This window comes from Nanorana parkeri, unplaced genomic scaffold (genome assembly GCF_000935625.1).
Source record: "Nanorana parkeri isolate BGI_ZX_2015 unplaced genomic scaffold, ASM93562v1 scaffold2087, whole genome shotgun sequence".
In the NCBI taxonomy this organism is placed as follows: Eukaryota; Metazoa; Chordata; class Amphibia; order Anura; family Dicroglossidae; genus Nanorana; species Nanorana parkeri.
In genome coordinates, this window is record NW_017308355.1 from 149,034 (window position 1) to 163,728 (window position 14,695).

Here is a 14,695-nt window from a genome sequence, read left to right on the forward strand (position 1 = left end):
CCTTTGCAAGTGAACATACAGTGAGGGGAATTTATCAAAGCTGGGGCAGACAGAATCTGGAGCAGCTACCCATGGTAACCAATTGGCTTCTAGCTTTCATTTGCAAAACTTCAGTGAACAAACTGAAGAGAGAAGATGATTGATTACTGTGCACAGCTGCTCCAGATTATGTCTGCTCCAGTTGCCACCAATGTAAAGGCGCTATTAACCAACATAAAAGACAACGTCAAAAAGGTGAGGCTAATCAGGTTCCATCTTTTAATCCCTAGCAAATAGAATAATCTAATTAGTCACCATGGCCAGAGGAGTACAGAGGGAGGGGCGCAGAGTATAGAGGGGGAATGCAGAGTATAGAGGGGGGGCACAGAGTATAGAGGGGGGGGGGCACAGAGTATATAGGGGGAATAGAGGAGGGGGATGCACAGTACAGAGACTTACAGTGCATAAAGGTTGTTGTTGTTCTTCCCTCTTCCTCTACTGGTGGGGGGCAGTAATGCTGTTTTCTGCTGTGAACCCTCCAGTGCAGCATGGTGCCTCCAGCCGTCTTCCTGTTTCCAGGACCCGCCCTCCTTCTGTCAACTAGCCAATGTAGGCTTCCTCCCAGCCCATAGCAGCTGGAGTGGGAGGAGCTGCACGTTCTTGCAGAGGAGCCCGACTATGAAAGCCCGCCGGGCATTAGAGCAGAGAGCAGCTGAAAGCTGAATCGGCTTTTCTCCTCTCCGGCCGCTGCAGCTACAGAGCGGCCCAGAGGAGAGAGAGAAAAGACAGCTGTGATCGCCGCTGTGGCGGCCGTTTAATGGGGCCCCGCCCGGTCCGCTCCGGCATTTTTTCACTAGCCACGGAAGGCAAGTTAGGCGGCTGCGAGGCCCCCATGAGGGCGAGGCCTTAGGCGACCGCCTAACTCGCCTAATTAGAGAGCCTCCTCTGCCTCAGTTAATACCTTCCCTGCCCACTTGTTAAAAATTTTGGTTATGTGTTTAGATGAAGCATTGAGATCTTGAGGAATGCTAAAATTAGTTTTACTTGCTTAGAAGAACATTACATCTATTAAAACAGCATTGTGAAAAGATCTCAGTGCTTCATCTAAACACATAACCAACAAGTTACAGGGCCCAGGCACTATACAGAACACGGCAAGTCAACAAAAGCCGCATCCAAGCTACTGAAAGATGGCAAGCAGTTCAGAAATGAAGTTTGCAATTGCAAAGCTCAACAATACCAACAAAAATAGCCAATACTCAGATACCCAACTCTCAGAAATTAGAGGTTTTTTTTAATAGCCTTCAAGTATTTTTGAATGGGGATGAGTGCAGGGACAATGCTATCTGCTGGAGTGTGCCTAGTCAAAATGTATTGTTTGTAGCTGGGCTGTAGCCATCCTGAGCTTTGTTTATGTTATCTGGGTGCGTTAGGTTTCTTCTAAGCTCTGGACATTGCTTGCTTCTGCATGCTACTGGGGAGTGTAGGTAAAGTTAGAGCATACAATTTATTGGGCATGCATATTTATTCTGCCCTGGCCAATTACTGAGCAGTCAAATGACCTACACTGGACACAATCTGTCTACATCCAGGATCAGACATATGTTCCTAGTCACAATTAACCACTGGATGTTTGGATACATGCGGATTGTAGTGGGCAGATATGGCCTAATAGCAGCATCTGGCAGCACACCCTGAAGGGCCCCTTCACACATACAGAAGTTTATGCTAGCAATATGGGCAGTGGAAGAGGACAAATATTTGAAGAGAAAGGCCCTTGCTTCTATAGTTTTTCCTGGTGAGGATTTGTGCTTAGTAGGATCCAATTCTTCTTACCCAGGCTTTGCCTGGAAAGGATATGAGTCCAGAGGTCCTTGCTTTCCAGGTCTGTGGCTTAGGTAGGGTGTCACTCAAATGAGGTCTTTGTACGAGGAGTATTTGCATCTCTTAGCCTGGAAGCTGAAACTGGGGAAGAGTTCTGTTCAGATAATTGCTTGTCTGCGCTTAAAGGTGCACAACTGGCCTGTGACAGACTCCTAACCACTTTGGCAGGGGCTATGTGACCACAGAGATATGTGGCATATGGCATAACTTGTGGCAGAGGCACAAAGAGTTCTATATTAGCATGTTCCAGAGGCAAAATTTACTAGAAGATACTGCTAAGCTGAGGGATTTTTTATACTGTTTTTTGATATCTTGAACCCCTAACCCTCGCACCATAGACATTTAAGTCAATAAATTTTGCAAAAGAAGTTTGGAGTCCTTGAAGTCTGTCTGATTGTGCTGCTGGAGGATCAGTGAGTGTCTGGGTGCAGCTATAGACAGGGTCAGTAAGAATGCAGTAAGATCAGTTAGAATGCAGGAAAGTCAATTAAAATCTAGGAGCTTCAAAGGGGCTAATTGCTACAGTACAAAAAGTAAAAGAACATCGCAATACTATATGCCATTTTTAATATAAGGGCCAAGTCCACTCTAATGCACTTCCATAGATCCCACATTATGAGTCAGAATCTTCTTGTTACGCAAAATCAGATCTAAGGGTTAAAATTGATACTAATAGACAGCTCCAATTACAGTGGTACCTCGGTTCAAGAACGCTTCTGTTCACGAACAATTCGCGAGCATAAGTTTTGCTTCCATTCGCGAACTCCGCATCGGGTGAGGAACACAACCACAGCCATCTTTCCTGCTCTAACACATGGCCGTGGCTTCCTTCGGTTTCGATTCGGTTCGCAACCAGAATCGTGGAATGAATTAAGTTTGTGAACGGAGGTGCCATTGGTGCACATTGGGTGCACCATTAGTGTGTTAGAGGATATAGAGAAGGAGATATAAAAGTGTAAAATGTACAAGTGCATTGCAAGTGCATTTCACACTTTTATATCTCCTTGTCTAAATAGGTTATCGTACAAGTGATGCGTCCAATGTGCTTTTTTCTGTTTTTCTGTGCCATTTTCAAGCCTGTCTAAAAATGACTTAAGAAATGAATGGCAGTGTACTATTATAACAATGTTACCAAATTAATATCATTGTCCTGCTTGTCCAGGTCTGGAAAGTGCTTGCAGGCCCTGCATACCTCCTACTTTGCAGCTCATTGTCCTTATCTATACAGACATTAACCCATTAGTGTTAAATCTTCATGGCTGAGCAATAATGGAAAATTTCTTGGACTGTTGTACAGAATTTCAACAGCAATTCTGCTCTGATTGAGGCCACTTTACATTTACAGTGTGTATTTTCTCTAGAAGCACAATAACATCCATTTGTTTATAGCAGGCAAATGCAGTTTTCCATTTTCTGGGCTTGCTTCCACAAATTACAAAATAAAAAAAAAAGCAAAACTGCAGTTTGGAAATAATAAGCAATATATACACTAACCATGCTCATACAAACATTTTAAAATAATTATGACTGTAAAGCTGCAGTGCTTTGTTTCCATGGCAACCTTTAGGCTAAAGGGCATTTGAATTCTTTCATATATACGCTTTTGTTTATACCTATCAAAGCACAATACAGTAGGATGTGTGAATGATTAGTGTTACTATGGCAACCACATAGATGGGAAAAGGCTGCAGATGGGGTGTTGATGTGCATAGTTCCCACAGCTTATTGTATAAAGCATATGCTTGTCAGCTTGTAGGAAGCTCATTTTACCACGAATAATGCTCAGCGAGTTTTTATATCCATGCATGGTTTAATGTTGCAACATTTCCTGCAAACAATACTGCATTTGTGAATTTGCATTTGCCACTGACTCTATTTAGATTTTTTATTGGGGGTCACAAAATGTAAATGGTATAAAAGGCAATAATGTACCATTATTAAGAATTATTTTGTATACTGATACTTGTTCTTAATAAATGCAATGATAGTATTCATTGTATGAATTCAATGTTTATGTCATGTATCTGTAATAATAATTTTCTCTGCAATTATATGCACACTGTCCAACAAAAGTGGCAGGGGCTAAGACAAATTACTTGTAAAATCTCTGTCCAATCTTCTTTAGATTTACCACGTATGTAATATGGACTAAGGGCTCGTTCACACATACTCATTTTCGTACCCTTTTTTTCATGCGTTCCAGCGTGTTTTTTTCTTCTTTTTTTTAAAAAAATGGGGTTTGCTTTGATTTAAGTACTTTTTAAAAAAAAGCTCCAGAGCAGAACGCAATGGCATTGCTTGCAACATAACCACTGAACTATCTTCCAACCTAACCACTGAACTATCACCTTCTCAAACAATTCGTCCCCACACAGCTACCTCCTCATGTATTACTTGCCCCTCCCTTTTAGACTGTAAGCCCTCAGGGGCAGGGCCCTCCTTACCATCTTGTCTTGAATTGTATTGTGATTGTAATGCCTTCCTGAAATTGTAAAGCGCTGCGCAAACTGTTGGCGCTATAAAAATCCTGTATAATAATAAAGGCGTGAACTAGCCTCATTTAAAACCATTGGAAATACTGTGTATGCATATTTGCTGCAAATAAAAAAATGCACCAGTCTGGAGATGGTGTGAACAAGCCTGGGTTCACATGGATATATTTTTTTCATTCAGCCTACAATGGATAAACAAAACAAATTTGATAGATTCCTCCATCCATGCTAACAGTATGGATGGGTAAATCCCCCAGTTTGACAGCAGCGCTTGCCGATGTCAGACTGGTAGATTTACCCATCCACACTGGATGGGTGGATGGAGCTGATTGGCTGCCAGAACTGTTTGCCGACAAATTTCCAACCTGTCCCTTTGAAAAAAGTCAATCTATTCAATCATTTTCTAGGTATTTGCACAAAACAAGAGGCACCGTGGCTTCAGCTGCTTAGAAGTCAAGAGTCGCAAGTCTATGAGTCTATGAGGCATGGGAACAGTGGAGAATCTCTTGTCATCTACTAGATTGTAAGCTCTCATGAGCAGGACCCTCCTAACCCTACTGTACTGAAATTGTATTGTAACCATACTGTCTCCCTCCATTTTGTAAAGCAGTGCACAAACTGTTGGTGCTATATACATCCTGTATAATAATAATAATAATAATAATAATAATAATAATCTCACAGGTAAGTAACCACTGACACCAATGATCTTGTTAGCTATCTGAAAGGCGGTATTCTTTTTCCGACTGACCACCACTGTATGGGGACACTTTCCAAATGCAACAACCCTTTTGTTGATGCATCATGTGCAAACTTCCAAAATTCCATGTACCTTTTGTCGATTGATACAATAAAGGCCTTCAACAGAGTGAATTGGCTCATTTTACACCACACCTTGATCCAATTAAGTATGGGCCCAGACATGATCAAAAATATAATGGGTCTATATTCTTCACCATTGGCAGGGGTTTGCATCAAAGGATATTTGTCGCCCAGGTTCCCCATCAAGAATGGTACCTGTTAAGGGTGTCCCCTTATGTCCTCTTATACAGTATATGTGCCTATGATGGAGCATTTGGAAGTAGCAAATGTAAATAGTGCTCCTCCTCCAAACTCTTCACCCTTTTCTGAATAACCCCGTTAGGATTGGCTATTGATAGTCTGAGTGGTCTGGTAAGCAATAGTGTGGGAAAGGGTGCAAAAGCTGTAGCAGCGGTCACAAATATGCCCCAAAGAAGCTTGTGTACTTCTGTGGGCGTAGGGCGTTTTACAGCGTGTTCCTACAAGCTGTAAAACGCCCAGGTGGGAACCATGCCCATAGGCAATTATTGGTTTTCACATGTTGAGCGTTTTACAGCGCGTAGAAACGTGCTGTAAAATGCCCAGGTGTGAACCAGGCCTTAGATATATAGGCCCAAACATGGGCAACCAGCCCAGACTGGCAGGGGAAAGGGGTCTAACACCCTACTACAAGTATCTAGTACCTTTTAGTAAATATCAGCCCATAAATCAGAAAGCTTTTTTTATTTCAACAATCCAGTTACTTCTGATTTCCAAAATGCACAGTATCCAAACTTTAGATCAAACAAACCTATTAATAGCTGAATAAACATTCTTTCACAAGGAATAACGTTCAACAACAATGTGCTGTGCCATCAAACTGGAGAGTTTAAAAAAATAAGACAGTAAAAAATATAAACGTTAATAATTTACAGGAATTCACAGGAGGGCTCATTGGAGAAAAAAAGTTACGTAATATATAATCGGTTAAAGCAAACTAAGCATTTACAGAAGGGATGAAATGTTGCACTAGAGGAGATAAAATATGCTACACGCTGTTTATATAGGACAGCTTCCAATTCCAGGCTGTCTCATTACACCCACTCCTCCGGCAGCCAATCCCGCAGCTCTCAATTCCTTGTTCTGTAAGCAACTGCTGGCTGCGTGAGAACAATAACGAGGAAATCACTCACCTCTGACAGTCTCAGTCTGGGAAAGGCACTATTGCATACTAACCAGGAGTCCTAGGAAGAGAAAAGCAGGACAATGAGGGATGCTTATGATGTGATTGTCATTGGTGGAGGCATTTCAGGTCTGTTATTGCAAAATATGTGCTTTGTGAGAGACAGTGTGTAATGGAAATGAAATTAATTTCAAATGATGGAATTAGTGAAATAGCATGCAAAAAAATAAGTATTTCTGCACACCCACTATGAATATGTGAATATGTGCATGGTAGAATGTTTCGATGAAGCTTAACACTGGTTTTATTGTGTGTTTGGGAAAGGTGGGTGTGCCTGGTCCTGAAGAATACAAAGACCATTTCCATTTATGTACATTTTAGGTATTCACGTTACTTTTTTTTACTGGGGATAGAAGGAGCACGGCATTGCTTTTTATCCAATGGTAATTATAGAGAACACAGAAAGTTCCTAAGTCTGGGAGGTCAGGATTCCTAATCTGGCCCCTTAGCTTGATCCTTTATTTGCAAGCTGTGAATTGATGGCATTCTTTACAGGATAAAGCAGGATTTCTTTCTTGCTTAAAATCATTTTTCTGCTATTTGAAACTCTAAAAGGCTTATTAGGATAGACGAATGTGAAAATGTATACTGTTTTCTACTTTTAGGAAATTAAAAAAGAAATTTAACTAGCGTGTGATCTGAAAGGTATCTCTTTTATTTAGATCACTTGGAGAAGTATCTAAAACAAGATCTCAGCTCAATTGAGTGGATGGAACAATACACACATAATCATAAAGCCCACTGAAAAGAGCTCGTACAACATGAGCACTATAAATGTGGTCCTAGAAAGTGTCAATGTTAGAAATTTATGCAAAGTATAATTGTAGCTAAGCCCCCGTTGTAGAATCTTACTAACGCAGTAATAGTTTAACAAGAACAAAGGCCCACAAGATATTCAAAACTGTAAGTAATATCATCAAAAGAAAAAACTATAAAAGGTATAAGCAGGTTGGTATATAAAGTAAAACACCCGTAAATCATGTTGAAATGAATCTGCTTCCAGTTTATATGTGCCTGAAGGTAAACAAGTTGCCAAAAACAAATACTGACAGAACACAGAAGTTGGGTTTCTGTGCACAGTTTTAAATATCATTGTGGCTTGTTTAAAGGAATATAAATACTTATGAGTACTGCAAACAGTCAAAGAAAAACACATTCTCAGAAACAATCATTGACTCCACATAGCTTAGTCAAATGAAGAACTGAGGCTATCATTCAAAGCAATCCAATCAAAGCAATGTTGTATTACAGCTTGGGGTGGGTTACCCATTTTATCTCATCTTCTGAAAATGTGCTTTTTACTTGGACAATACACATAGGGGTCTATTTATAAACAATCTTGCCCTGCAAATCATTCTTTGCATATGGTTGCAAAAAGTTATGTTGTTAGGATTTTTATCAGGTCGAATGGAATATTTGGAAAATGCTGCATTATTGCCACTAGATGGAGCTGAGGAGCATAGGAAAGATGTATTTGTTAACTATGCTTCTCAGCTCCACCTTGTGGCCAGCTTAAGTTTAATCACACTGAACTAAAGCGGTGACAAATAGATGCAACAATTTCTTTACACCGGCATTATATATGATATCCATTAAAGCAGAACTCCAGGCAAATGAAACCTTACCCCTGCACTGCAAGGGTTAAGTGCTCTTTTTGTCTAGGGAGATAAAATAACAAAGCTCTACTCACCTTAACTGCAATCCTGGCTTACTCTTAGACCGCTCCCTTCAGCCTCGATCCCCCTCTGCTCCCTCTGACCTTAGACCTTCTGCAGTCGTCTAAGGTCCTGTGAGTCATTACGTTCTATACAGTGTACAGGACGTGAGGACGCTGAGGGTCATTCCATTGCTGGAGCGGAGGAGGAGGCAGGCTGGAGGGAGCAGTGTAAGAGCCAGCAAAGACGGAGGTTTAGCTACAGGTATACTTTGCTTATATTTCTGACATTTGATCAGATTACCCCTTTCTGGGTCCCCATTTATAGTGCTCATGTTGTACAAGCTTTTTCATGTGCTTTATGACTACTGGTGGATTTATCTGCCCCCTCTCTTTTTTAGGGATACAATCTTGTTTTAGATATTTCTCCAAATGAGCTAAATAAACGAGGTTTTGATAACATTTTTCCGATCACACTTAAGTTAAATTTTTAATTTCCTGTGGTGTATATTGTCACAAAAAAAAGAGTGGTGGTCATAAATGAAATATTTTTCTGTTTCAACCATATAGGTGGATACCTGACCCTATTCCTAATTAATGTGAAACATAGCCTGAGCCAAATAAGACAATAGAACAGTGGTTATTAACACGGGGTATAAGTACTCACAAAGTAACTCACATAAGTAAGCACATTTAGTGGTAGTTGAAAATATTTTTGTAATGGTGGAAAAAGGCTGTGGCAGTGGGCAGTCAGGGACTAAATGTATGCAGGAGGTCTGCAGAGTAATCCTGCAGCTGCATTTTTCAACACTAAAGGGGCCCATACACCTTGCGATCAATGTTCGATTTCCCAGACGAAATGTTTTTTTTCGTATAATAATCGTACGATAGATGGGAAGTCAAGGATCACAATTACTGAATTTCGTCTATCGCGCTAGACTAGAAAACTTTTTTCCGAATCGTACGAAAATCGATGGATTAGTGGCGTTTTTGTATTAAATAAATCGCAACGTGAACACTGCACATGCGCAAACGAAAATCTGTTCTGTCGATCAACAAAATTTGGTCAGTTAGTATTGCTCACAAACGATTATCGCAATCTGCATTGGTCTGTGCATGATGGGCTATTTGAGCAGAAATTGAACAAAGGTGCATTGGCGGGACAAAAGAAAATGAACGATAATTGTAAGGTGTATATCCACCTTAATTCTATAGTTCTGACTGCCAACACTCAGTTGGTCCCCAACTCAGTGATGTGCCCTTTGATTCTCTTAAGTGCAAGGAGTATCACAGATTGCACCCCAAAGACCCCAAGATAACACTGGACACACCACCGCATCATGGCGTATCCCAAAAAGCTTCCCCCTTCATCCCGCTGAGACTGAAATAGTGGCATTTAAAGGAGAACTATGGGGTAAGTGTTTTTCCCCATAGTTCTCCTAAGGGTCACGGGAGGACATATACTAGCGTCCTCCCGTAACCCAAAGCTCAGTATATCACGAGCTCAAGCCTCCGCCGCATCCAGGACGGATCCCAACATTACTGTCGAGATCCACCCAGCTGCGTGAGTGACAGCTGGCTCTGCCTATCTAGAGGCAGAGCCAGCTGTACCCGCCCCCTCCCCCGTTCGTTCCGCCAGTCAGCGCTGGAAGATCAGAGCGGGGAGGGGGGATCCCTGCAGGGAGCCATGACTGACAGTCAAGCTGCCATACATTACATTTTGTTTTTGTGTTTAGGTAACACTTTCACTGTATTCAAATCACCTATGTAAGTATTTAGTGGTAGGGACATAAATGGCCCAGGGAGGTAGTTGGCTCCCTACCTTTTCTAGCCTGACATGATTTTATTTTAATACTTATGTGCTGCCATAAGATACTGTATACCTAAATAGGTAAATAAACATTTGAAATGGGCCATAACAATTTTGCTTTAATTATAAATTAGCAAGAACTGTTGTGCAAGATCATGACAATAACAATGTAAAACTAATTTTAGGTTAGGGTTAGACTTAGGTGAAGTTTAGTAGTGTGTTTAGTGGTATGGTTAGCTTAAAGTAGAATTTTTCTCTAGTGTTGGATAGCGTAAGTGACCCCTGTCACTTTTTTTGCCATCTGTGTGCTATTGGGGAGATTCCCCTTCACTTTCTGCCCAATAGCCACAAAAGGAATTGAGAGGAAATCCTTCCAAAGAGAGGGAAATCTCTGGGAGTCAGCATTGTCACCAGAACTAGTGTGAACATTTCCCCTCTATTCCTGTTCCGATGCCAAAATTCTGAATTTTTCTTTCACTTCATGAGCAAAATAGAGAGGGTGAATTTCCCTAATGGGGACACAGGCTGCAATACAAACCTGACAGGTCTAAATCCTTTCCACTCCATCCAAAACTAAAAAAAAAAAAAAATGGAACACGTTCGCTAAATATTAAAGTTCACTTTTCAGAATTAATATTAAAAACAAACAGCTAGTCAAACAAACAAATACATATACAATATTATGGGACCCAGTTTTATACTGGAAATGACCAAAATCATCAATAACAATACAGTAAACTTCCAGTTATCCGGCACCCATGGGGATTGGTAGATGCTGGGTAACTGTAGTTTTTGGTTGCATGAGAACAGCCGACAGGTGAATGTAAACAGCATGCAGTGGGCAGGAGTAATAGACAGTCTGCTATTGTTTTTAGTGTGCACATGTCTATCAAGCAACTGGGGAAAAAATGGAGGACATATTATATTATATATTATATGTCCTCGATTTTTTCCCCCAGTTGCTTGAGAGTGCTGGTTGCTGAGAGTGCCAGTTCCTTAAATGCAGGATAATAGGGAGTTTACTATAAATCCAAAGAATCTCTCCTAATGCACTCCTTACAAGTACCAGTTCCCATATGTACAGACAGAAAAAATCTGCTAACCTATGAAGAATAAAGTATACTTATATTCAGTTAGTTTGTGAATCTATGTAACACTCTTCATGGAAAAATTTTGCAGTATGTATAGAGTCAGGAATGTGATTCCACTGTAAACACAGATATAAATCCTAAATACTTGCTGTAAAATTCCAGATATTGTATCTTAGCAATTCTTCAAACTATGGTACCTGGTAGTGGTTTGTTTTGAGTGGGCACACAGCCATTTTTTTTTTCGATATACAGTACACATAGAGATTGTCTAAACTCACATTTTTGTGCATAATTTCTATCTTGTAATATAACATTTAAAAAATATATTTTTTATTTTTTAGTTAGGATAATGTCAAATATTGCAAATCAGTAAACTATTACTCTCAGTTCCTTTTCACATATTTACCTTTATATTCTTAGCTGCTATGTTACATAAACCTTGTTGTTTACAGGGCTTAGTAGCTTGAACTATAACTTACACACATTACGCACATAATGCAGGGCAAATATCTGTGTATTATTCGTGAGGAAGCCAAGGGTCAGTCCACCAGCTTGAGCCGAGGATAGCAGTGAATGCCAGGGAAGTAGAAATTAGCTAAAACTACTTTACCCAGGTACCACAGACCTAAACAAGAAGTTAACTTTGCAGGTGTGAATTACAACTGCAGCAATTCTTCAGTTTGTTCTGACCTGTAACAATGTGATATGTGAATGGTTCACTTTAAAATCCATTCACCTAATGGTCTGTTCACTCCATAAGCACACACTACCACGTGGCCGCTGTGTGCTTTGAAGGAAGTGATGCAATGCACTGATTTCACCGTATTGCACTGTTTACCTTTTTTTCTTTAAACTTTATTGAATGTCACATAGTTAAAAAGTGACATTTTAATCTGTTCTATGCACCCCAGCATTTTGCAATGAGGTGTAGTGCATGACAACTCGATGCGGTGAAAAAAAAGTACTGCATGTTGTACTTTTTTCAGTACACACCAATGCAACGTGAAGGTATGGACTGACTACATAGTAAACAAGGCAAATTGCCTTGTGTATGCATTAGAACTTTGCTGGCCAAGGCTGTCCTGTGCAGCCAGGGCCGGATTTACTCTTCCTGCCGCCCCAAGGCCTGGTTCATTCTTATCTTTTACTTTTTAATCACCTGTAATTTTTGTATCCATTTTTTTTCCCACTTAACTTTATTGCTATCACACAGGAGTTAACAATCTCAACAATCTATTGAAGTCTTGATAAATCTGTCCTACTGCTTTTCAATTTAGGTTGAGGACTTTTGTGCTCCTGCAAACTTTCTAGAATTTGGAGCTGGAAGATCCTATTTACTACATGGGCTTGTGGACCTCACTGTCAAGGAGGCAATAAGGACCCACAACAACTGTACAACTAGGAGCAGTATTAGAGAGCAGATATCAAACCACTGAAGTCCACTAACTGGGCTCACATAACAGGGTCGACTGAACAGTATAGCATGTTTTGAAACATTTTATTCTTATAACAATGCACAATAAAAAGTAATCTGTACATACAATGGCAAATAAATGAACACCTTTTCAGCAATTTACCTGTATTTCCCAATTCCATTAATAGACGTCTATAAAGCAGAGTATCTGAATCTCTGAACCTAAAACCTTAACGTTTTCTCTCTCCATGCAAATTGTACATTGTCATATATGGACATTTCATCAGGAAGAGCGGAATTCCACACTGAGAGGCCGGAGCTGGGAACTCTAGTGAGAATGGAAAAAACTCAAACTAGTGGCTCAGCACACAGCCAAGTTCAGTTTGAGGGCCAGTTCACACGATGTGTTGCCCAGCGAAGATCTAATGAATAAACAAAGGTCATTTGCCCGTTTAAGTGTCTGTTCTCTCCAGCAGGGCACACTGCCATTTGGCCGCTGATGTGCGTTGTGAAGCAGCCATTTATCTTTTTCTTTTTTTACCTTTGTTGAAATGTTGCAAAGTGACATTTCCTTCTGTTCTGTTCACCCCAGTGTCTTATGATGCAGTGCATTGAAACATGTTACAGTGAGAAAAAGTACTGCGCATTGTAGCGTTTTTCAGAGTGAACCAACTGGAGGCCCATTCACGCAGATGCATTGGGCTGCACACAGGCCTGGATTCCACACATGGCCACCGAGGCCGGCCTCGGGGCGGCACCGGTGTGGAATCCCCCGACGCCCGGAACATACAGTAAGTGTGGGGAAGCCGTGTACGTTTACAAGTGATCTCGGCGATGTCTCTGCTCCGAGTAGCTGCCGCTGATGCGGTGAGCAGAGGAGCAGGGTTAAAAGTAACCCTGCCGCTCCGTGTAGTGAGAGGGGAGAGCCATTTTCCCCTCTCTGCTGTCACAGGAGTTCTAGCACAGTGCTAGAACTCCTGTCCTGGAGGTGACGGGTTCAATAAAGAGAAACTGTCACCTCAAATAGCTATCACACATCTGGATCGGCTGAGCCGAACCTCCGGCAGGCTACTCACTGCTGTTCGGGCTATTCTTAAAGATCCCGAACAGCAGTGAGTGAATAGCCGAATGCCGCGGCATTCGGCTCGGCTGTTCTGCTCGGTCCCTCAGAGGTACCGAGCAGAACAGAAAAACAGTGAAAAAAGTTTAAAAAGTAGATAGCAGTGACAGCTAGCTCCGCCCAATAGTTTTCTATTGTCCGGTGGCTCTGCTGCTGTCAAAAAAAAAGCAAAAAAGCCAAAACTCTCCCGGGCGCTCTGGGAGTCTCCCGCTCCCAGCCGCCAAGGAGAGAAGCACTGATGTGTCCTTTTTTCTTTATTCTGACACGATCGATGTCAGAATAGAAAAAAAAAAGACATTTTCCCATTGAAAAGCATTGGGACATTACTAATACAAGATTGTGTGAACTGTGAAGCGTTTCTTCCTTTCATTAATAAGAGGCTGTTGTTATAGCATGTTTACTTGATAAATCAATAAAAAATATATTTGAAAAAAACTGAACTTAAAGTATAAAGTATTAGTTATATTTACACTGGTCCAGCTTGGCCCAATGTAAGTATGTATATGATATAACAGGTCAACACATGGGGATCCTGTAAACCACTGTAGTAGCTGGAACTGCACCTTACTTTACAAGTCATTCATAAAATGTAGACTGCAGTGCGGTGTGCATAGGCATCTCTACAGGGGGGCAAGGGGGGGGCAATTGCCCCCACCTAGGTTATTCCTTGACCCCCGTGTGCCCCCCCGCTGATTCCCCTTTAAAAACAGCAGAATCCACCGCCGCATCCGCTACAGCGGCAATCTCTCTTTTTCACTCCTCTGCCGAATGCTGCCCGCCCCCTTCACTGTACGGCAGCAGTCTCCAAGTACAGGCCCGCGAGCCGGTACTAAGTGGCCCGCAGCCAGCTGACAAGTCGGGCACACGGTCAGGGACCGCATGCCCGACTTGCGTGTGCAGCTACACGGTCTGCATCTCCGACGGATGCAGACCGCAGAGTTGCTCCTGTCAGCTCCAGCCGGAGCTCTGTCAGTTCTGAGCTCCGGCCAAATGATGGATCATTAGTAAGGTCTAGTGCAGACCTTACTAATGATCACCACTAGATCACCAGGGAATGAAGATGTGCCTCCTCCCTGCACGGATGAAAGCAGGTGAGGGAGCTTGGAAGGAAAGGCGGAAAGGGGACTTTATTGTGTGCTGGGGGTTTTGGAGGGAGGGGGGAAGTTTATAATGTCTGCTGGGGGGCTTGGGAGGGAGGGAGGAAGTTTATTATTATATGTGCTGGGGG

General features: G+C 41.7%; 1 protein-coding gene across 1 annotated transcript in view; it reads left to right on the forward strand.

The window, feature by feature from the left end:
• Nucleotides 1-6,158: 6,158 nt before the first annotated feature.
• LOC108800634 (amine oxidase [flavin-containing] A-like) overlaps nt 6,159-14,695 on the forward strand; it is a 58,459-nt gene continuing 49,922 nt past the window's right edge. The window contains exon 1 of the mRNA XM_018572620.1: nt 6,159-6,447. Within this exon, the coding sequence (XP_018428122.1) occupies nt 6,402-6,447 (46 nt within the window). The 5' untranslated portion in view covers nt 6,159-6,401. The remainder of the gene's footprint in view (nt 6,448-14,695) is intronic.